At 41.1% G+C, this 25,118-nt stretch overlaps 1 protein-coding gene across 6 annotated transcripts in view; it reads left to right on the top strand.

Annotated features, from left to right (window-relative positions):
* The first annotated feature begins 284 nt into the window (after nucleotides 1-284).
* tcf7 (transcription factor 7) overlaps nucleotides 285-25,118 on the top strand; it is a 64,809-nt gene continuing 39,975 nt past the window's right edge. For all 6 annotated transcript variants that reach the window (XM_044041963.1, XM_044041959.1, XM_044041961.1 and 3 more), the window contains exons 1-3: nucleotides 285-550; nucleotides 1,225-1,294; nucleotides 2,851-2,951. In XM_044041963.1, coding sequence (XP_043897898.1) covers nucleotides 368-550; nucleotides 1,225-1,294; nucleotides 2,851-2,951 — 354 coding nt within the window. In that variant the 5' untranslated portion in view covers nucleotides 285-367. The remainder of the gene's footprint in view (nucleotides 551-1,224; nucleotides 1,295-2,850; nucleotides 2,952-25,118) is intronic.

Below are 25,118 nucleotides of genomic sequence, written 5' to 3'. Positions count from 1 at the left end.
TACAACCCCCCAACAAGTCATCGGACCTGTCAATCATCCGATCGGCGCCCTTTGATGTCGGGACTCCTCGCCATGTCTTGGGCTCAAATGAGCTGTTTGCTGTAGCGGGGAAACATTAGTCCTCTACCGAGCAAGCGGAGCCGGCGGGGACGCCACATCTCAACTTTTTCTGCTCTGCATGTGGAGGGGCTTTCTGCGCCCAGACTGAGGACTTTCAACACCAAAGTCCCTGCGTTATTTTTTCTTTATTTATACTTTTTCTTCCTCTCCCTTTTTAGTTATTTTTTTCTCCTTTTTTTTTTTTTTTTCACCTTTTTCCCCCCACTTTAACAAAGTGTGAGACATCGCCAGGGAGGGGGAAGTAGACATGCCTCAGCTCAGCAGCGGCGGCGGGGACGACCTGGGAGCCAATGATGAGATGATAGCGTTCAAAGACGAAGGGGAACAGGAGGAGAAAATCCAAGAAAACGCGTTCACGGAGCGAGACCTGGCCGACCTCAAGTCCTCTCTGGTGAACGAGTCGGAAATAAATCAAAGTCCGAGCGCAGCGGTAGGTGGCACGGCGTGTGTGTGTGTGGGGACATTGAGTGCGTGGAAGTGGACACACAATGTGTGTGACTGGACATGCAGTGTTTGTGTGTGGACATTCAGTGTGTGTGTGGGTGGGTGAGTCGAAACACAGTGTGTGTGTGTGTGAGAGTGGTCACACTGGGTCCGCGTGGACATACAGTGTGTCTGTGAGGACATACAGAGTGTGTGAGTGGACATACGGTGTGTGTAAGTGGACATACAGAGTGTGTGAGTGGACATACAGCGTGTGTGTGTAAGTGGACATACTGAATGTGTGAGGGGACACACTGGGTCTTGTGGACACACAGTTTGAATAGTACATGTGAGTGGATTTAAAGTGTGTATGAGTGGACACACTCTGTGTGTGTGAGTGGACACAGTGTGCCTGAGAGGACATACAGTAAATATAAATATAAAGCTTGTTTTATTGTTCATGCTGTAAACAAACAAACAAACAAACAAACAGACAAGTGTTGAATCAAATCAACAAAACGACTCTCAGGATCACAGCAGTAAAAACTCCCAGAAAGAGAAACTATAACTCATCATGAAGCACCTTCGTCTGACTCTTCTGACCCTTGTTTTATTATCATTTACTGTAGTTTTGTCTCCTTTTTCGTGGACCTCATCTATATTTTGTTGTCCCTTCTATAGGCGATCAGGCGGGGACAGCAGGGTGAGCAGAGGAGCTTCGCAGAGAAACATCGGGAGCATCTCGATGGCGGTAAGAACAGGAAAACTTGAAAGATTTTAAAATTAAAAAGGGGGGAAAAAAAGGAATTTCACTCACTCACGTGGTCTGAGTGGCCACCACTATTTCAGAAAACAGCTGAGGAGATTAGAACCCCCTACTGTGTTTAAGTGAGGACTATTACGGTCAGCTGCATTAAAACTAAACATCAAAGAGTTGTTTTCAGGTGTAGGCTACACTGTAAAGTAGGTTCTCTCAGGTTCTCAGCTCTTTACTTCGTCATCAGTTATGATGACCTCTGTCTCTGTTTCTGGTCTCAAGTCAGACTCAAGTAGAAGTTCTATTAGTCCTTTTTATTTCAGGGCTAAACAAACCCCCGGGACGGGGACGAGTACTGGGCCGTGGGTTTGGCTGAACCAGGCTGTGAAACCCATAGAAAGTTGGGAATATATAGTCATTTAAAATGTACCAAACCAAAAATACCCCACTGTAATAATTGATTTAGTTATTGAAGCATGGACTCTCACTAAGATAAATAAAAGCACATCATCGTGTATGAATTGTTGGCAGATGTGATGCAGATTTTCTAATCTTCCCTTTTTGTTTTTACATTTGTAAATTGAGAGTATATGTTTGTTTTTTCCCCGCTCTTCTTCAGGGTGGCCACCCAAAAAGAACAGCAATTCCACTTTCCCCTCCCTGCCTTTTTTTTAGTGAATGTATACATGGCACAGTCTTAATTAAAGGCGTCACCGTAGGCCGCGGGCAGAAGCACCGAGGGAAAAAAAACTTAATTCAGTCATTTTCATTTCTGAAATGATAAATGTTTCCTCGCGTCGTGTTTCTTTAAGTATAGTCCTCCATCAAAAGTGGATTTGTGGTTACAAATGTGCCTATTTGGGGGGTCTTGGAAGGAGAAAAAAAAATGTAAATTACCACACTGAACGATACTGATTACATACCGCATGTCACTGCATTTGATATCCTGTCGCTTTGGGGCGAAGTAAAGCGTTTTCGGCAGCTTCAGAGAAACTTCGGCGAGCGGTGTGTCGTCACAATACAGTACGAGTAGTTTTACTCTGTGTGTGTGTGAGTACTTTTAGGTGTAACCTACAGTTGCAGTGGGTCCACTGAGAGGCTGCTGATGCTTAATGTGGGTGGCGGTGAGAGATAAATTAACACGTAGGCTACAGGAGTTGACGCCTCTCAGACTAGGTGAAGGTTGTAACGCTTTTGTCTGCCAGTATTGTGTCGCCTGAGCTCATACAAGGATATAACATGTAGGGACTAACACACTTGTAAAACAGCCGACCTACTTTGTATGCACATGTAGTTTGTGTGTGTGTGTGTGTGTCAGGGTTTGACAGATACATCGTCTTTCTTTTCTTTCTTTTTTTGTTTTAACATTGTGGGAGTAAGTAAATCACATTTTGCTTCATTCAAAACTATATAACCGTATTGTGCAAAAGCAGCTTTTTGGAATTAGTTTAATCACAAATGAGAAATGTAGTGTAATAAAACATTTTTGTTGTTTTGTTTTTTTTGGATTGTTTTAATTGTGTTTTCTTTCCCCCCTCGTCTGACGTCAGTGTCCAAGCAGCAGGATGGAGGCATGTACAAGACGCCGGCATATCCTGGGTACCCGTTCCTGATGCTGCCTGACCCCTACCCCAGCTCAGTTTCTACATCTGTAAGTCAACTTTCTGCTTTAACTCTCCCGCTGGTTTGGTCCAAATGGGTTTATTTTGTGTGGTTTTTAGCTTCAGAGGTTCCTTATCTGGCTCTGTGTGTATATATTGTGCTACTTTGTGTACTTGAGGCGAGTGTACTGTGGTTTTTTTTAAGTATAAACACTGAGCACATGGTTTTGTGCTAATGACATTCAGTGTTGGTGGTGATGCTCTTGCCATTGAAGCTCAGTGGTGCGAACAGTAAGGGATGGAAATGTGATTTTTCTACTCTTTTTTTTTTTGGTATTTCTGCTCCTTTATAGTTTTCATATCAATCAAATAACATCTAAAAAAGTAGCATTAAAAGGCTATTTCTTGACATAAAAATGTCAGAAAAGCAAATAAAAGTGGATTCATCTCAGTCACCGCCCACGTTTTTTAAATAATGTTGTATTTAGGTTTCTGTGGTTGTTTTTACACAGTGTATAGGAATCTAAACACCTATCTTCTGCCAGTCAAAGGAGAATGAGGCTCGATGTCAGTGTGAGATCATGTCTTCTCAACTGTCACACAACACTACAAACACATGGTCTTATTTAGCGTTTTCACCCAAAAGTGTGATGTCTTCCAGTAACAGCCGCATAAACTGAAGCGAAGCTGTAAAAACGCCGCAGCCTCGTGAAGGGGAAAAAAAGGGGGTCCTGTTTTTGTTTACACCTCTGCCGAAGGTGAAATATGACAGATGGCGTCGCTGCAAAGACATTTTTCATACGAACACACACCTGTGTGGGTTTGTCGCCGTGTTAGTTTGAACTGTTACATTTGATAAATTGAATCGACAAGCTGATTTAGTACGAGGAATATTGCCCTATTGCCAAAGAAAATTTGACTTTCTAATGACAACTTGAAGTGTTTTGGGCCGCCACATCTTCTTCTTCTTCAGTGTCTGGATTAAATCCCAGAGGTTACACATGGGATTTTTCAAAGGAGGTCATTGGAGGGTCAAAAAGAAAAGAAGCTCCTATTTTTTTTTATTTCTATCTCATTGTTATACAGTTAAAAAAAAAAAGATAAGACTGAAAAACTATTGAATATTAATATTTTTCTCCCTCTGGTTTAACTTTAAACTTTTAAAATTGAACTTTTTTTATTGTAAACAAACACATAAGCACCTTTGCATGCCTTGTTTTTACTCCCAAATCGCATTCTCCTTAATTGAATTGTGTTATTCACAAACAATTCAATGCTTGAGTGTCCAAAAAAGTGCTATTTAAGTACGATGTAGTATTGTTATTATTAATCCACCGCTTGTGTACGAGGGGAGAGAGAGTGAGCTGATATTTCCTTAAACATGCTTATACTCATCGCTGCTTAACACGCTACATCCGGCGTAATGGTAGACAAACACGTGAGCAAGTGTGAGGGTATTTGTCGCTCGTTAATTTCTCTTCTCTTCTCTTGTCTTCTCTTCTCTTCTCTTCTCTTCTCTTCTCTTCTCTTCTTCAACGCTGGAGTGTCAACCGCAGGAGCCTCTTGGAGATTGTGTTTGTTGAGAGCACAGTGGAGGGAGGGGGAGGTGGGGGTAAAAAGATAAAGAGCACTTTCTTTCCCTGTGTGTCTTCGAGACTCCACACAATGCTCACTTGTTGCCGCTTCCCTTGTAATTAGCCCGCGAGTTGTGAGGCGGTAGAGGCGCATCAGTCCCGTCTACCTGCCACTTGAAAGCGCTGAGAGTAGTGGTTTAAGGGGTTTTTGAGGTGGGGGGGGGGTGATGATGATTATGGATGGAAGTCACGGAATGGGGACTAAAGGTCTGGGTATAGATGGACAGAAAGAAAGGGGGGGAAAGGCTGTTTGGTGTTTTCCTGGAGTTGCGACACATGTTACATCCGCCTGCGTGTGTGTCACTGCTGTAAAGGTTTCTTGTCGTGTTTGTAATTCTATACGACTGAAATATTAGCATGTAGAAATGTCAGAACAATTAGTCAAAGAACACACAATGACACGCATGCTGCCTTTTCATGAGTCAAACACAAGGCAAAAAGAAGTAGGGACTTCAATGTTCCATGCTAAGCTAAGATACATTTACTTTTTCACAGCAGCAAAGACAAAGATAATACACAATAATAAACATGCATTTCCAAAAAGTACACTATAGAATGATATTAACACTAAGACTATAAAAAGTTAAAAATAGGATGTAGGATGATTATAGACAGTTTCCAGAATATATACAGTGTGTGCTTGATATTTACGGTAGAAACAAAGATATGTACATTGCACTTATGTCAAATTACACTGTATTGCACGTGGGGTAAATATCTAGTAACTAATATCTAGTTATAATCTCTAAATCTATCAACTGTAAAAAAAAAACAGATAATGAATTTTGAGTTTTCTTGCAGTTTTCTTGCAGTTGAGTCAAAAACAAGGCAAAAAGCAACAAATAAGTAATTGTTTGTAGTTGATTTATTGTTTTATTCCACTGAATGTGAAGACCTGGTGTAATGAAGTGTTAGCTGGACATAACATTGAGACAGATTGTCATCATTTACCAGCCAGTTTCTGACAAAAACAAGCGCTGCTGTTTTCCCATAAACTGCTGCTGAACTCATTATGAGGTCATCACACGAGTGACTGGAAGACAGATATCAATTGTAATATTTGTGTGTGTGTTTTCCCTCCCGTCTTCCCCCGTGTAAATCATGTGGGCTTATCGTTTACTGTACAAGTAAAAAGGTTTTTTTTTTTTCTTCTCTCTCTGTATTTATTTATGCTGTTTGAATAAATGTTGTGTAGCCGACGAGGCTCTGGCCTCCCTCAAAGCTCAGAGCTCGGATGAGATTCTGTTTGAAGATTTACATCCATCGCTGGGGTCAGATTGCGTTTGTACACCCAAAAATCTGTTGTTGCTCTGAAAAAAAGATTAACATGTTGTCCCAAAGCAGATTTTTTTTTGTGAAATGTACACAAAGAATGAAGAACCCTGGTTCTCTGGTATTAATGTTTTGTCAGCATCTCGTGTAGAAACAAAGCGTCTAATCTCTGTCTCTGTAGAGACGGAGGATTCTTCTCTGAGTCTGTGGTAATTCTGGTATTACAGCATTTCATGGCATATTGCACTGTTGTTATATTAATGGAGATATCAGCTCTCCTCTTGGAGGAAGTGGCCCCCCCAAAAAAACAAGATTTGTGGGATTCAGTGATACGACTGAACTCCTCCCGCTTGTTGTCTTTGGATAAAAGCTTTATCCGCACTGAGTGTGAGATGGCGATGGTGTTTGTGTGCGGTGCACGGTGGCTGCTTAAGTTCATTACACTAAGTAATTTGTATGTATTTAAGGGTTTTGGCACGCTCCGTCTGCGATGGAAGAATGTCTTCATCTGCATGTTTTCTTCCCCAAGATTGTTGCCTTAAGGTCGTGTTTGTTTGTCTCCAGTGTTCAAATGTGTGTGTGAGTGTGTGTGTGTGTAGCCAGACTTTGTGGATAAGCTGTGTGAGTGTAATGCAGTGGATTACCAAAGACAGTGGGTTTGTCCATGTCGTCGCAAGAAGTCAAACACCAGCTGAGGAGAGACTGTCAGTAAAAACATGAGTGTTCTTCTCGTAACACCATTTACTTTTTACCACCTTTGCGCCCACAAAGCTCCAGAGTTTGCAAGTTTATTTGAATCATAATTCAAGTTCAAGATCGTTCAGGCGCGGTGCTGCTGCGTAGCTGAACGAATTTATGCTTCAACTTGTTGATCTGTGACGTTATGTAGTTTTGTTCTTCAGTGCTCAAGCATTAAAATATTTTAAGGAGAATAAAAAGTCAATTGGCTGCAACCTCACATACTTGTAAGGGCATCGTTTCCATTAAAATCTTGCTTTAAAATCTTACTTTAAGTTAAAATATGACTTGTTTTGGGTCACGTGTGTATATGTACTGTATATTAAATAAGTGATCGGTCTTGGGTTTGTACCATCTTTTCTCTTTATGTTTGAGAACTTCAATAAACACTGAATGTGGGGGAAAAAAATCTATGTTTAATTGAAAGTGTCGAGGAGGAGAAATAACTGTCGTTGGAGTTTAACTAACCAAACTTCAATTGAAACTGACTGTTTTATATAAAGAAAAGTGGGGCGAAACATGGCATAGTGTAGGAATTAAGATGTAAAAGAAGTCACATTACATCAGGGATGTCCAAAGTCTGGCCCGTGGGCCAGTTGTGGCCCTCTGACAGATTTTGTAGGGCCCGTACAATCATACCTGACTCCAGAAGGCAGAATTTCTTTAATTTTTTTCACTCCTGCATGGCTTACATTTGGTTACATTGCTGTTTAAAAATTATAATTGTGACAATAGAAATAAAATCATTATAAAACAGCGTATTTGTTTGTTACTTTAGTGTTTAAAAAAATTATTGGTGGTTTGTGATCATATTCTAATGTTAAGACTATATATTCTAATCGGTAACCTTTTTCATTTAATGTCATTTTATGTTTTGTTAAGTTTAAAAAAAAAAAGTTACCTTTTTGGTTTGGAGTTTGCATTTCAAGCAGCTTTGACATAAAACTTAATAATAAGCTCTCATTGAGAGACAGAGTAGAAAACTGATAAGCAAATAAACAACTGATATTCGGCTGCCGGTCGATTATTTGCCGGCAGAGAAGCTGTGAAACTCCCTGTGATGTGGAAGCTGTGGTCACACGAAAGACATCAACAAGTGCGGATGACGACACACACACCTCTCTCTCTAAAACACTTTCCCACTCACTCACTCGTTCCTGGTCACTGACATGTGTCTGGACAACAAACCCGTAGCAGGTTTGTTTGCGATGCTTTTCTTGGCAGCGTGCAGACCTTAGTCACTGGGAATTTTTTTTAAGAGTAAGAGCAGCAACTTCTTTCTTGTTTTGGGGAATTTCCTGATAAGGCGTCTAATCTCACTTCACTGATTGAAATAGATACAAAGAAGAAACACGGCTGAGAGATGAGATTGGGGGATTATTGAAAAACGTGATATCGTCGTGTGGTTTTTTTTTGTTTGTTTTTTTAAAACACTTTCACAAACAAAGAGCAGAAAAGACACAGAAATAAGACAAGCCAGGTAAGATTTAAAAGTAAGAACAGTGCATACATACAGTATATCCATACGGCAGTATAGCTGTCATTAGAGCTGCAACTAACGATTATTTTCATAATCTTAATTTTAATCTGTCGATTATTTTCTCGATTAATCGCTTGGTCTGTAAAAAAAAACTTAAAACATGTTGACCGTATTCATCAAACGATGTAAATGATGATGTTTCTCAAACGTCTTGTTTAGTCCACAAACCAAAATGATTTCTTTGTTACTCAGAGCAAAGAAACAAAGAAAATAGTCCCATTTAAGAAACTATGATAATTGATTAATCCATTCATTGTTTCATTCATGCAAAGAAATAACTACTTCACTTATTGTTTTTGTGTAACTATGCAGGTGAAATTAAAGTCTCAGCACATAAACGTTTACGATCCTTTACATCCTTTAAAAAAAAAAAATCAGCCACTGAGGCCATCCAGCCCCCCCCACACACACACACACACCCTCCCTCCCCGTTCCCGTTTCCACCCAAATAATACCAGGTCCATCCTCAAAGATCAAGGGAACGGCATGTGTGTGTGCAAGTCTCTCGGATCTTGCCACTTCCTTGTTTCCTATTGTACTGTGGTGTTGACAGGGGGTGGGTGGGGGGTTCAGCCAGCCAGCCAGCCAGCCCATAGTCCCTGGGTAAACAATGGCACCAGCACAGGCTGAGGCCCCTTCATACAGACCCAGGGGCTGGGATGATCAGCAACAGGGGCCTCCCTGCCTCTGACTGGCTATGATAAGGACCAAGCCGCTCTAAGATCTAAGGGGGGCGAAAAGAAAAGCAGCTTTCACTCTGTGGATTCAAACGCCGGGGTCAGTCGGAAGCGCGGCATCTCCAAATGTTCTATATGTTTGTTAACGGGGTATAGAAAGACAAATTATTTACTTTCCAGTTGGTGAGGGGAGCTACGGGGAGACAAACTTGTGTTTGTAAGTGTGAGATTACGGTTGTTCTAAAGTCTGAGATTAGCGAGTGAAATGAAAGCAAATCTCCATTTGGCAAAGGTCCAAAAAAATCCTTGGTCTTCTTCATGTTCCTCCTTCACATCACATCTTATCACATACAGTGTTTCATGTTGTTGTTGTCGTCTCATTATTGCTGTATTTATTCTATATTATTCGCAAGAGATTAGATCCCCGTAGGCCTCTAAACCTTGAAAAAACAAAAAAAAACAAGTTTGCACAAGGTCAATCCTATTACATTCTCCTTTAGTAATTCTGGGATTTATTTAGACTGCAGATTAGTAAATCAAACTCTGGCTACATCTGCATCCAGACATGCCTTTTAGCTCTGTATCAGAGTTAATTATGTAGCAACAGCAGAATAATGCATATCAAATGACCATTAACATTCTCAGGACATGTGCGTGCTGGTGTCAAGAGGGAGGCACACACACACACACACACACCTCTAAAGTTGCCTCAGCTGAATATTACAAAGGAGAAACGGCGATATAGATAAAGTACGAGCAGAGATTTCTTTTATTAGGTGACATGAAACTGTTTTACACTTTGTTTACTGAGGGAAGTCGAGAAGCTAATTTTGGTTATAATTTTGTCTCAGTTTCTTAAATGTGCTTGTAACTTTAATGTAGCAGTGTATGTAGCCTGTAGTTTTCAAGCGGACCCTGAAGTTGCGCTGTAATGTTACACCAAAAGCGACTTTACACACCCCCAGTGACTGTTTTAAAATAATAACATAAAATACATTAAAGATAAATTCACCCCACATGTGAAATCTCTAAAGACATGACATGTTTTAGTGATATCTAAAGTAACTTTAGTTACTTTTCATTGACAGTAGTCGGTAACACTGTGTCCAAACACAAGAAAATTAATGACAGCGAGAGAGAGAGAGAGAGAGCTGGGGAATCTGACGTCGTCGTTTTCCCAAAGTAGCGTTCGTTCTCTGTCCTATGTGCAAACGCGAGTGGACGGCGTGTATGTACGCGCACTTGTCTGTCACTGGTTGGCGTAAAAGCGAGAGGGAGCGGGAGAGGGAACGTGAGCGAAAGATCAAAATAATTTTGGATGTGAAGAGATAAACAGGGTGAGCGTAACTGAGGGAGGAGTTAAAAAAACAAATAAGATAATAAAACCGCCGCCGCTCTGCAGTTCTTTGAAGGCACCAAATAAGAAACAGCTCAGACGACAATTTCACGAGGCGGAAAAGTTTAAAAGAATATCAGAAGAGGGGGAGGGGGAAAAAAAACCCTCTGGATGGCCCCGAGGTGTTAATACCTGTAATTATTCATCCACTTATTTCTTTCCGGCACGTAGGGAATATGGGATGATGTGGAGGAAGGGTGAAGTGGTGGAGCAGTAAAAGACAGGTGTTGGCAAAGGAAGTGTGGGTTTGTGCGATGGATATTATTAAGTCTGTGATTCTCATAAAGGCGAAAATCTGATGTGTTGACTCTGTGTTTACATGAGTCGTCCTCCCCTGAGTTGGAAGGAACCAAGTGGCACTTCGTCGTGACATCACACACACACACACACACACATAGAGTCTGAACTCTGTGTTTTGGAACTGTTGGACAGCTGTCACTCACACTTGTTTCCAGTCATACGTGCCATACTTAATCATCTATATTCCAGTGGACCTGAAACTTACGATTGAGAAAAACAACTCCTCAGGAAAAAAAAAAGTAAAATCAAGGGGGGAAAAAAGGACTAATTTTCCCGTAGACTTCCTTCCAAAGGAGGTTCTTTTTGCACCCAGTTTTTCCACTTTTTTGTCGGCCTTAGAACAGAGAGGGACGACTTCAGTGATTCTTTTTTTTTACTGGTACAACATGAAATGAATAGTAGAGGTTTGTGAGCGTTCAGAGTCATGGGAAGCAGTGACAAGTTGAACTGCACATCATCCTGTCATCTGTTGTGACTTGACCAAATCAATGTTTTGAGTGTGCGAGTGTCACTCAGGTGAGTCACTGGGCCAGTGGAGTGAAATTATGCAGAATTTCCCCTCTGAGTTGTTGTTTACAGAGTGAGCTGTTCACACAATGTTTGTGTTCTAAAGCTTTCAGTCGATCAATGACAGCGTTTGTCCCCCTCTCTCTCTCTCTCCCACACCAGCAGATATTACTGTACCTGTAGCTCATTCATGCTCATCCATTCATTTCAGGTCTTGTGAGGTTCTAGGTTGGAAGTAATGGAGTATATAAAGCTTGTGATGTGATGCGGGATGGAGCGTTTTCTGCAACGAGGAATAAAGACCTCAATGTTACAGTCTAAATTGTAGTGACCCCTGTAAAATTAACCAGCTTGAACTCTCAGACAGAAGAAAATGTGGTATTTTCTCTACGCTTTGTCTTCAATAAAGCAATCTTACAAACGATGTCTTCCATTATGAAGCGCTTCCTAAATCTGCTTTTCTCAACTCATACGCCTCACGTTAGTTCCCTTTTTTCTTACTGAAACAATAAGATAAAGATTTAAAGCGCAGATCAATAATATCCAGCTGGGAGTCTCAATCTGCTGTAAGTCTCTCTTACATGATAAAAGGCTTCCTCATGTGGAACCTCCTGTTATTGTTTCTCCAGCAGCTCCAACACAATCATCCTGGCGCTTCGGTGGTGAGCTTACAAAGTCACTTGTCATAAGGATTTCTGTGAGATATGATGTGGAATTACTCTCGTTAGTTATTCATAAAGCTTAAATATGTGCAAAAGCATTTACAGTGTGGGGGGGGGGAGGGGAATTTGCCTCCTGGGGGGGAAAAAACGTTCAGTAAAGACAATAACATCAAGCTGTTGTCGTCCCATAACTGTGCCTGTGTCCACTTTGCCTAAACCGATTTGCGTGCCTTTTCTTTATCACTCACAAAACATTGACAACAACTTATTGAATCAACTTCAAACTTTTATTCTCTTTTATTTAATTCAATTCAGAGGCGTATCATCGCAAAGCTGCAGCATCGATTTTATTTTCCATTCGTGAACCAAAAGCAAATTTAATTTCCTGACTGTATTTTTTTTGCTGCTTTTTTTGGGGGGGAGATTTTAAAGTTGTGTGCATTGCTGTTTTTTTTTTTTTTTCATGTCACATGACCTCTGGGAATTAGTCATGTTTCGTTTCCTTTTCATCACTATCAATAATCAACCTGTTAAACAGTTTCACACAGGAGTCACTCTCGCACTCTCTCTCCCGCTCTCGTTAGAGACAGTTTCAATTTCCATATATAGCAGCATATGTGCACAGAGGTAATAATAACCCTTCACATATTAGAAGACAGATAGAAGACATGTCCGGTGCTTTATCTCACCAGGTATTTGTGTGTCAGATCGTTTTTTTTTAGCTTGTTTGATATTAAGAGATGTCATTAAGTGATGACTCTAGGATCAGATTTGGCTTCACGTGCTGTCAAAAGCAAACAGTTGTGACACGAAGCCGCAGTTTGGACAAGAACTGAAGACAGAAAAATGTAAAATATCCAACCAAAAACCAGCAGACATGTTTAACACAACCCTAAATGCACATTAACGTCACTTGATCTGCTCCAATGAAGAGAAATAGAAATGAAATGGGCATCAGTGAGTGACGTTTCTGCGGCCTGCAGTCTCTCAGTCACACATGATGTGTTTGTCTCTGTGCCAGCGACTGTTTGCAAACACACGTCAGTGTGTGATGCCGACACGGGGTCGCACATCTGAGCTTCCTCTTTCACCCGGAACATTTATAACTTGTTTCCAAAACTCCTGTGTGTGTGTGTGTGAGAAGCCTGTGATATGAGAGCCTGTGATACATTTATACTCGTCTGTCTTTACACTGTGCTGTTTTTTTTGTTATCTATCTTAACTATTTTGATCATCGATTGATCGGTTTGAGGGTTTTTTCATGATTACAAAAGGATTTCTGATCGTTTTAGCTTCTTAAATGTGGATATTTTCTTTGTTTCTTTGCTCCGTGTAAACAAATAAATCATTAAAAGTGAATCGTTTTCATTTGTGGACAAAAACAAGACGTTTGACAAACACTGATCAATATTTTTCTACATTTTCTGACATTTTGTATACCAAACGAGAACGTACTCGTCAGATGAATCGCGTATGAATATATCGTTATCGTTATATCATTAGCTGCAGCTCTAAACCGTATCTTTATGGAGCTAATAATAATGTAATCGATCCATTGTTTTGGTTGTTTAGTGTAATCTGAATTCCAAAAGACACGCTATGATTAGCATTTGCACTCAAGTAATTGACAGATTATCAGTAAAAAATTGACTTACTGATACTAATATGTCTCGACATATCACCACCATCATCATTATCATAACCAGTAATTGATATTTGTCCTTCTCTCCTCCCTCAACCTCGCCGTGCAAAACCCTCCGTAATCTTCTCGACCTTCGTCATATTTTAACATGCAATTTATTAAAAAAAAAAAAAGCCGTCCATAAAAATAAAGTTGACTCAATTAAATCCAAACCCCATCTTCCTCCTCCTCCTCCTCCTCCTCCTCCCCGTGCCCGTGGCTCTGCCCAGACCAGCTGGAGCCTCCACAGCCGCATGAAGCAGCCCAGCAACACATGGCTGTGATCTCGAGCACACGCACACACAGAAGCCAAATCATAATCCTCACTCATATGATTCTCATCAGCGGAGGGAAAGGAAGCCCTATTTTAATATATGTATATGTGTGTGTGTATATATATATATATATATAGGATACTCTTACAGTGTCATGTGAGCTACCTTTTGATTTAAATAACACAACCCTGGCTTTCTTAAAACTGCAGTGAACCCTAATTTATGTTATGTTATACTTAAATCTCTGTGTTTGTTACCGACTGTGTCACGACGAGAAATATCAGCGGTGAAAAAAAGGTGTATTCCAATCCAAAACACCCATAATCACAGAATTTGACCGACATAAAAGACAACAAAGCTGAGACTTGAGACGCTCTCTCATAATTTGCTGTACTATTGTACACCTCGACTTCCTTCTTCCTGTGCGTACACACACTGACACACTAACATATATCACGCGCACACACAGCGCGGTGACAATTAAACGCAAAGTGAGCATTGTTTTTGGCAACAACTCCCCACCAGGCACCAGGGATCATGAGAAATAATGCTTTTATTCCCCGTTTCCTGGTTTAGTCTTTAAATTTGAAATGTTTATTTTGCAGGTATAATCCAGATTAGGGAAAAATAAAGAGGGTGCATACGTACATTGCTGCACAGCTCTCAGAGCAACAGTAAATGTGATGATGACGGACTGTCTCACAGCAGAGGAAGTGTCCGCCTTGGCTGCTGCTGCGTCAGCTCCTCAACTGCTGCTGGTTCAGAGTTTGCCGCAAAGAACTGTGCACCGTTTGCTTCTTTGGAGCAATGTCTGTCCAATTAAAAGTAGCTTAATCTGTCGATGAATTAATTAAGTAATCGAGTCATCGTTTGGTCCGTGAGGTGTCAGAAAATGCTGAGAAATGTTGATCAGTGTTTGTTTTTGTCCACTAACGAACATGATTCACCTTTCAGTGATTCACCTTTGTTATGTAGAGCAGAGAAACAAAGAAAATATTCACATTTAAGAAGCTGCAACGATCCGAAATCTTGTTCAACTTCAAAACTTCGTGTGATAAATGATGGAACGCAGGGTAAACACATTTGTGCACATGAAGTGTGGACTGTCCAGTGATTGCATGATAAATTAATCTGTGTTTGGTAAGACAAGGCACAATGAGAGTCAAAGAGAGACTTCCTTGGCTTAAAACCTCATCCATAGCCCTGCTGAGAAACAACCCCAAAAAGATGGACATGGGTGAAAAGATAACCTCCAGTAGTCCTGGGCGGAGGTCTATAAATACAGCTGCATGTCTGAGGGTGAAATGACCGGTTCTGACATGTGTTTATGGGTTTATGCAAAATTATATGAATCCAAAAACTATAATATAGTCTTTTATAATCTTAAACATATTTAACTATATCGTCAGAACGCAACGTGACCTTTTATATTGTTTCAGCCGTCTCGTGTGGTACCATCTGCAGTCCAGTAGGAATCACATCACACGTTGTTAGATGCTAGACTACTGTGCTTCCATGTGCTGTAAAAAACAGGTTTTTGACAAGGTCTGGCACGGACGCCGCGTCACTGATGGAGCTGGATTTGAAGTATTTACATCAGCAATGTTTAAAAAAACAAACAAACAAAAAACCACCCATGTTTTTCTGCTCAGAGGGGAAAAACGCGTCGCATGCAGCCGCCACTGTTTCAGAACTCGGCCTGCGTAAACTCGTATGTTTTGGCACGACGTTCCATGTGTTGATGATATTTATGGAGTGGGGGGAGGAATTCCCTCTTCAACGGGTTTCCTCAAAAGAGGCTCCAGCCATGCGTCAAATTTATTTCCTACCTTTGTTTCACCCGGTTTTTGTGGAGAAAAAGGGAAGACACCCATCCTCACATTCTGTGGTCATGGGAACCTTGAGGCTTTCGCGAGTTACGGAACGCTTACGCACAAACAGACAGGCGAGACACGCGGGCGGAGCGCTTGTGTCCTATCGGCCTCTTCTTTTTTTTTTTACTGTAATATTTGTGTCAGGATTTGATCATGATCTGAAAACACAGGGGCGGAGCCTTGATGTGGCCTTGAGGAAACAAGGAGGGAGGAGTAAAGTGCTAAGGATGAAAGGAAAGTACATGCAGAAAACAAAGTAATTGTGACTGTACTTAATAATATGCACAGTTCCAGGAAGTAGTGGTAGCTCATAAAGCCTTATTGTGTGTGTGTGTAGGTCCTGTGGTAAATCGGCTTGTGTGAGCATTTTTTTAAGGCCATACAAAACTAGAGCAGCTGTGATGTATGCTGCAGTGTGTGGTGTGTGGTGACTGTGTGTGTGTGTGTGTGTGTGTGTGTCAGAGAGGCTGCATAGGAGTGTGTGACGGTGTAGGTGTTGCAAGTTGTACAGGACATGTATGTGGGAAACACTGTATGTGCACACAGGGACAGATGAAAGGGAAGAGGTGGGTGGGCAGGAAGTGAAGAACAAAAAGAACGTGCATCATCTGATTTATCAGATGGCTACAGATTAGTCTGATCAGACGCAGGAAAGAGATGCTGGAGAAAATGCAGGGGAGGGGAGTGGACGCATGAGCGTCTGAGACAAACTGCGCGCGAGAAAAGAAAAGAACAATGAAGGAAGAAGAGAAGGTGACTGCAGCAAGCGGAAGGGAGGCAGCAGTAAACATGTGAGCGAGACGGGTAACCACGTTTGTGCACCTGGTACATGAGAAACCACAAGAATTGAAACACACCCTCGACACCTTAAGAACACCTTTAACCATTTCACCGCTGCACTCAAGGAAAAGCAGCACCAAATCCTGGGCCCCCAGTTTTGAATATCGAAAGTTCACTTTCTACCCTCCAATGATAGGAAGTGGAATTTGTTTGAAGAAACCAAAGTGAGCAGTGGAGCTGCCACAGGCCTCGACAAACACTCCACACTTGAAACAGTTTCTCACTCTGTTGACTGAGAGGGAGACTCTTTTATGTTATTATTATTATTATTATTATTATTATTATCATTATTATATATACTTTTAATCAACATCAGAAAGCAAACTGGGTCAATAACAGTGCAGGAGGAGGAGGAGGAGGAGGAGGGCTTTTTTCTACTGGTACGTTACATTTTGTAACCTTGTTTCCTCTGAATTCAGTCTTCCCTTGCAGATATTAGTGAATATCTATACATGTAAGATTTTAGTGGTCTTATGGCATTGTTAAAAAGTATATTCTGAGCCACAAGACATGATTTAAGCTTGTTTTCAAAATAGTTAATGACATTAGTTAACGTGGGTGTTTAATGCTCACTGAAACCGACCCAAACACCATTATTGATGATAATAATGATAATAATTTAGGTACTTTTTGCATCCAGGCGTTATTGATTAGGCTCTGTTTTGTCTTTCATTTTTTGGGATTGGAAGAAGACGTGGCTCTCCTCTGACAGACAGACAGACTCCATTGATGACGTTTTTATAGTCTTGTTGCCGACTCTCCCTCTCTCTCCTCCAGAGAGATTCACAGATTTACAGTCACATCGCTGGGACCCTCAGAGGATCCGTTCAGTAGTGTGGCAGTCACTTCACTTCACTCCTCCTCTTCTCTTTCTCTTTCTCATAGTCCTTCCTTCCTTCCTTCCTTCCTTCCTTCCTTCACCTCATCGCTCACTCTAATTCCTCCTCTGTTTGTCTTTAAAAAAAAAAGACAGCACCCAGGGTCTTAATTCTGCCAATTAAAGGCTGCCATAACTCTGACACTGTCACAAACAAGCGGCGCAGTGCGAGTACCATCCAGGCTCCGGTTGATCTCCCCGCAGAGGCGGCGTTAATCCCGGGGCCGTTTGAGGGAGGGGAGAACTGGTTTCAATTAAGCGGTTCCATTAGCTTAACACTAAGTCACTGGTATGCTATTTTGATGAGAGAAAAGCATGGAAGAAGACTGTGTGGATGTATTTTTCTCCCTCTCTCTTCTTCGTCAGTTTCACCACAGGGAGAAAACGTCCACAAATGTTCCCGGAGGCTGCCGCTGCCTCCGAGTTTGTGTGGATGTTAGAAGAATCAGATTTCAAGATGAGGCGTTCTCATTCACGAAAAAGAAAAAGAGAGAGAGAGAGAGAGCTATAATCAATGCACGAGAAGGGGAAAAAATGCACAAGATAATGACTAATAACAGCACTTATTATTCATAAGACAGAGTGAATATCCACGTGAAGGCTAATCGGTTTCACCGCTGATGCAAATATGTGGTTTTTATGTTGTTTTTAATTCAAAACAAAACAGTTTTATGATGTGGTTTTATTCTGGAAATGATACAATTAAGGAAAGATATGATTGTCGGGACAGTTTCTCTGTGTGGAAAACTTTGAGTGAAGTTTAAGTTTATTTTCTGCAGGGAAAGGGCACAAAAAAGTGGATTCTTGTTCATGTTTTACCTTTTTCTCTGCGAGATTCAATATATATCCTGTTTTCCATCCATAGAAACACATAATCCCACCACTCTTTACTCACCTTATCTACCAACCACGGCCTCCCCTACCTACGAGCAACACGGTTACACAAACTCCTAATTAATAGCAAATCATATTCACGTGAAACATACAGGTGGTTAGAGGTGTTGTGATTAGTTATGATTATAAATTTGCATCCCATTACTACTAATATCTTTTCTTTTTCCAAACCTCAGCAAACATAATTGTCCTAATCTCTCAGATGCCTGAAACCAGGGCCAGGTGAATGTGAGACGCAGTTCCATGTGAAAATACTATCTGAATATTCCAGGGTTTTTTTTGCTTCTGGCGAGAGAGACAGATTATTAACACCTACAGTAAAGCTGATGGAGCTCAGTGAAAAGAGCAAAGACTTAAATTGTTTATTTGATACACAGAAATGTACCGAGGGTATTCTCTCTCTCTCTCTCTCTCTCTCTCTCTCTCTCTCTCTCTCTCTCTCTCTCTCTCTCTTTCTCTCCCTTGTGTGTGTGCGTGCGCGCCTGTGTTCGTACAGTTATACGAGGTTAAGCCTGTTGTGGTTTACCATGGAAAATAAAGGCCTCGAGTCTTATTGTCACCTGAAGAGCACACATATGTACATACACACACACACACACACGCACACACACTGCTCCTCCCTGTGTGCGGCTTTTGTGTTGCCGGTGGAAAATTCTAAAGGTTCACTCACTCAACTGCATCTCCTCTTCTTTTTTTTTTTTTCCTTTTGCTGCTTTAAATATGGAGAAGTTGGTGTTTGAGAAGAAAAACCAAACACATCTGCCCCACAATGGAAAATCATTCTTAACAGCAAGAGATAAACAGATTGTGTTGAAGTAAGTTTGATTAATCGGAATTTAAGTGGTGACATGTGAGGTCAAAAGCACGACTAATTGTTAACGGGAGAGGTTATTTAACCCCTGAGATGTTGCTGGATGATTGAAATTTCAGTTTTAAATGGAGCTGCATCTAGTGTTACTTTTAGAATCGAGTAATCTGGAGATTAGGTTCTCCATTCATCCTTTGTCCATAAAATGTAGGAAAATGATGAAAAATGGCAATCAGTGTTTACCAAACCTTTGAAATCACCTTCAGAGATTAGAAAATGTTGACATTTGGAGATTAGAAAACGTTGACATTCAGAGATTAGAAAATATTCAGAGATTAGAAAATGTTGACATTTGGAGATTGGAAAGCATTGACATTCAGCGATTAGAAAATATACAGAGATTAGAAAAGGTTCACATTCTGAGATTAGAAAATGTTGACATTCAGAGATTACAAAATATTCACATTCAGAGATTTGAAAACGTTGACATTCAGAGATTAGAAAATGTTCACATTCAGAGATTACAAAATATTCAGAGATCAGAAAATATTCACATTCTGAGATTACAAAATATTCCCATGAGTGTTTACCAAACCTGGAAATCATGATGTTTCAGAATCTGAAAAATCAGAAAGCTTGTATTAATTGTAAAAAAACAACCTCTAAAACCGATTAATTAAGTAATCAATTTATCGAATAATCGCAGCACTAGTTTTATTTTTTTTTGTAAAAATAAAGATATTTGTATTTTCTGATCACTTTTCTTTCACCGCCTGTCATCATGGAGAAGAGAGAGAGGGAGAAAAGCAAAAGTTTAGCACATTCACAAACCATGTTGCTGCATGACCTCAAATATGTTTTCTGACATGCTGGCAGTGGATGAGGTGTTTTGTCATTAAGTAGTAATGGAAAAAAAAAAAAGAATCACAGAGTTTGATCAGTGATGTCATGGTTTTAAAAAGGCCTGTTCGTGCTTTACTGCGGCATCACACGCAGTAGCTGCAGGGAGGGAAGGAGGGAAAAGGAGTCCAGGATGGGAGCGAGCAGCGATCTCTGGTTTTGGCCTCAGTTGAGCTGTTTGGTTTTCTGGTTCCACACGATGTTTCTTTTGGACGGAGATTAAAAGGATGATGGAAGGAGGGAGGGAGAGAGAGAGGGAGGAAGATAGCAAGGGACTTTTAGATTGAGAGAGAGAGAGATGTGGAAAAAGCTGGTTTTATCTTTGACTTTTTAGATGGATTTTTAATGCACGATGGGATTGCTTTCCAAATGGTAATTGACTTTAAAGAGCAAATTCCTGCTTCCTGCCTTCAAACCGCGTAATTCACCCGCTAATGAGAACACCAGCTTTCTCCAAGTAACGCGCTAAATAACAACACTCAAGGAAACGATCTCATCCCGACACCCATCGAGCTACAGGTGTTCAGTCTTGTCACAGGATTCTATCGTTCAGTTTTCTGATTTAACATGAATGAATTAATCATTCCTGAAAGAGATAAAGAGAAAGAAGTGACGCTCATGATTATTTTTCATAATCCAGCACTCGTTTGGTCCATAAAATGTCAGGAAATGTTGATTAGGGTTTGTCAAACCTGGAAAGGATGTCTTGTTTTGTCCAAAAACCAAACATGATTCAGTTTTAATGATTTCTTTGTCACATGGTGCAAAAAACCCAGAAAATATTCACATTTAAGAAGCTAAAAACAATCAGAAAACTTGTTTTAATTCCTTAAAAACACTCAAACTGATTAATCGTGTAATCGATTAATCGAAAAACCAAAAAGTATTCAGTTTTAATGATTTCTTTGTCACATGGAGCAAAGAAACCAGAAAATATTCACATTTAAGAAGCTAAAAATCTGAAATTCAGAAATCAGAAAATCAGAAAACCTGCTGTTCTTTAAAAAGACTCAAACTGATTAATCGTGTAATCGTTTGGTGCATAAAGTGTCAGAAAGGATGATGTTCTCAAATGTCTTTTTCGGTCCAACAACCAAAATGTATTCAGTTTGAATGGTTTTTGTCACATGGAGCAAAGTAACCAGAAAATATTCACATTTAAGAAGCTAAAAACAATCAGAAAACATGTTTTAATTCCTTTAAAACACCCAAAATAGTTTGACGATTCATTCAGTAATCAATTATGATACCTGGGAGAACTTTTTAGACCGAAGATCACGTGACCTGGTTCGTTTGCTAATTGAACCCGAGATGAACTCTGAAATGTATTGTTTCATGTTGCGCAGCTGCGTCACAAATCAATCAGCCAAATCTCTAATGAATTCATTACTTGTTATAAATCAAACCCCTTCGTGTGCAGCGGTGGCTTAGATTTTTACAGCTTTTCTTGGTGTCGCACGAAAGGAGAGTCGTCGATAACAAATAATCATTGTGCGCGGAGACATTTTAACTCACTCGCTGGTGGGAAGCAAAGCACCACAGTTGCTGGAGGCCGGGTTACGTCACCTTGAATCTCTCTCTCTCTCGGCTCCATACATGATTAAATCATTTAAAAATAGAACGCCTTTTGTTTTCTCGTGCCATCTTCACTGTGCATTGTGCGGGGACTATCGGGCGGCCTCATCGCCGGGCAGTTTGGAGCCCAGAGGGCGACGCGAGCCATACGGACTGCGGATGGTTAGCCACTTGGCTAAGAGAGAGAAAGAGGGAGAGAGGGAGAGAGGGAGCGAGAGAAAGGGAGGGAGAGAGAGAGAGAGAGAAGAGGCCCGGGAACAATTATGGCTTAGTAGGAGACGGAGCCGAGCCAGGCAGCTGCTGGTTGTTCTCTGAATATGCAACATGTTTGTGTGTGTGTGACTAAGTATGTTTGTGTGTCTGTTGACGGGGGCGTCCAGAGGGAGCCGTGCGCATTCATACGCGGCCACATATTTACATTACAAATCAATTGACTAAACAATTCAGCCCCCGAACGCATGATGCAAACATCAGGCGCCTTTATAGACTGTCGGGGACGAGTGACAGTGATGGAGGGATGTGCGGAAGAATGCGGAGTGCATGGAAAGAGGGAAGGGACGGACAAACGGACGGGTGGATGAGTAACGAGAAGGAAGGAGAGTGCTTTAAAAGGAACATTTTTGTTGTTAGTGCTTTTTTTGTACTTGATTGTACTCTGGGAATTCTTTTTCTTGGGCAAAGGTGCAAAAGAAGAATCCACAGCGCGACAAAAGACACGTGATTCACAGAATAATAAATGATGAATAACTGCACGACCTAAAATTGTTCTCTAAATGAAAAAGAATCATGAAAAATTCACATTAATCTCAGCCTAAAGGTACTTTTAAATACTTTAAGACATCATCATCATCACCGGTGTCGTTACAGATTCAATGATGAAGTTTTTTGTGGGAAACTTTTGCCACTTTTGTTCCCAGCGTCAGAGGAAACTCGACAAAGTCTGTGACACAGAAAAAGAAGCCGTCTACGGGGCCGCGTTCCCACATGACACCCACAGGGAAACATTAGTCTGTGGATTTAAACACTTTTACAGAGTGAAGTGAACTCGAGAGCACAAGGGAGGAGAGAGAGGAAGAGCTGCGAGCAGTTGACAAAAGCGCCGCGCTTTAAAAGCAGAGGTCCCTGGGTAGAGCTCGCCACTTTATTTTGGGGTGATAATTACACACTGTAGGCAACTCACCATGTTATTAGTTCAGATGATCGATAGCAGAATATCAACCCCCCCTTCCCCTTCCCGTCCGTTAGCCAACTTGAGCAGCTTTGGCAGGCACTGTGTAAACCACAGGCCTGCCATGCTCTCTGGAGAACTCCATCACACACACACAAACACACACAGACACACATGTAGACACAAACACACGAGGAAACAACGCTGCTGAATGTTGCCCCGGATCAAAGCTGTACACATGTCTATGTAGATACAAGGAAATACAGTACATGGGCAACACACACACACACACACACACGCACGTGCAGTGTGACACACACACACACACACACACACACACAGAGAGAGAACACTGTGCCTCAGAGATGGCGAGCGGTGAGAGGCGGTCTCTCTGATGCTGCTGCGCGAGGAGGCCCCCTGGGCCTGTGCATGCAGCACTGTGGCGGAACACACCATCGTTAGCTCTCGCAACGGCTTTGGCCAAACTCCACATGTGGTCAGCTGGATGGTAGCGCCCTCGCTTCACTCGCCCAAAGTATACACATGACTCTGGTGGAATTGTGCCATGTCGAAATCCTCGACACAAGTTTATTGCCCCAGAATGAGAACCAGGACCTTTCTTTCTTTATTTCTTTCTTTCTTTCCTTCCTCTTTTCTTTTTTTCCACTTCTTTTTTAGATCTGATTCAAAGAGGCAAATGCTGCAAGGTGTTGCATGTGTATGCACAACAAATGCTAAAATACTCTCGCAGACGAGTGTGACAGTAATCAAAGTCTAAATTTATAAGTCTAAAGACTGTTATTTGTAGATATAAAAAGCAAAACATGACCTTTTCATTACATCAACTCAATGTGAGATATGTTGTGCAGCTCATGTTAAACAGTGTCCGGAGGACTTTTCCGAGGACTCCGACCACCTCAGGCCCTGAAAACACAAAATAGAATCTGCAAGGTTAAACCTGGAAGCAAAGGCATTGCCTCTCCACAAACACCCCCCCCCTCCTTTGAGTGTGTGGAGATAAAAGCAGCTGGCGCAACATCAAATCGATAGGTCCATCAATGGGAACACATCCCGAAGATTAAAGAGAATTTCACTCAGAGAAAGGGAAAGGAAGGAAGGAAGGAAGGGAGGAAGGTAGGGTGCTAATAAAGCAAAACAAGATCTGGAAAGAGATGTAATTGATGAGTAGAGGGGAGATGAGGAGTGACTATGTTGTATTTGGATTTGTGTGCGTTTGTTTGTTTCTTTTCAGTGCAAACTCTTCTTTTTATTCCTCTATTAGTGAGACTTCTTTTGTGGAAACATGTATTATGTTATTCTCTTCTCTAATCTCCAAATTGAGTATGGCAAATTCAGCATTTGATGCATTAATGGCGGGGTATCAACGTGTGACCCTCCCCATGAGGACATGAGAGCGCCACAGACCTTTTGTTCAAATCAGTTATTCACATTCACGCAACTGTAGCTGAAGATGTCACTCATTTTAATGGTCACGTGTGTGTGGGGGGGGGGTTTCTTGTCTCGACATTTCAAATGCACTTATTAAATGTAATAGTTTTTGAGCTCTCGTTGATAATTAGGAGGGAAAATGACCAGCCAGTTCCTTTTCAGACATCAAATATCTGAATGGGGAAGCGACGCGGTCACTCACTGACTTTGATCTCGGGGCCTATTGTTGTTGATGTCCGGCAGGCTGAGTATTTTTTTTTTACTCACAGCCATCGTTTCTCTTTCATCAGAACACAGCCATTGATCCATATAGTCGCAATGTATCTCCATTTGTGCATTATTTATTTATTTATTTATTTATTTACTGCGACCGCGGTGAGAGACAGTGGGTTTTTACTATTAAAGGTTGAAGTTTGTTCTTTACTTAACTTGTGTTTAAGCCCGAGAAATGGATGAAGAGGAGATGAGACAGTATTTCCCATTAGAGCTGCAACTAACGATTATGTTTCTAATCGAGTAATCTGTTGATTATTTTCTCGATTAACCGATGGGGTCATAAAATATCCTAGAAAACCTTTAAAAAGTGTTGATCCGTGTTATCCAGAGCAAAGAAATGAAGAAAATATTCACATTTAACAGTCTTGAGATCTGGTTTTAATCATGAAAAAAGCTTCAAACCTAGTAGTTTCTATAAATAGTTCTAATTAGTCGTTTCAGCTCTATTTCACATGAATGAATGATATTTCCCAGTGTGCAATCCGCTCACCAGCCTTGACGGCTCTGAAGTTGATTAGTTTCCCTTTCTTCCTATAGTAGCATCTGTCCAGAAGTGAAAATTGACAAAACGCTTTGTGAATCGCTTTAAGGACAACTTGTCACAACCACCGGCATACATCACAGTACCCCCCCCCCACCCCCCCCTTCATAAAAACCCCATCTAAATGAGAGCAGCATGTTTTTTTTGGGGGGGGTATTATAGTTAGGGAATGTAGGAGGCATTCAGAAATCTTCTGTCATAGCAGGGAGACCACAGGATGGGGATTACGCTGAGCTGCTCGGTGTGGTTGGTTGTGGGCCGGGGTTTTTTCGACGCTCCTCTATCGGAAGCCACATCAGAGCCCTGAGTCCTGTGTAATGTGATCTGGACGGG

This window comes from Solea senegalensis, linkage group LG13 (genome assembly GCF_019176455.1).
Source record: "Solea senegalensis isolate Sse05_10M linkage group LG13, IFAPA_SoseM_1, whole genome shotgun sequence".
NCBI lineage: Eukaryota > Metazoa > Chordata > Actinopteri > Pleuronectiformes > Soleidae > Solea > Solea senegalensis.
The sequence above is the reverse complement of the archived record's forward strand: the minus strand, read 5'-3'. Positions and strand labels throughout refer to the sequence as shown.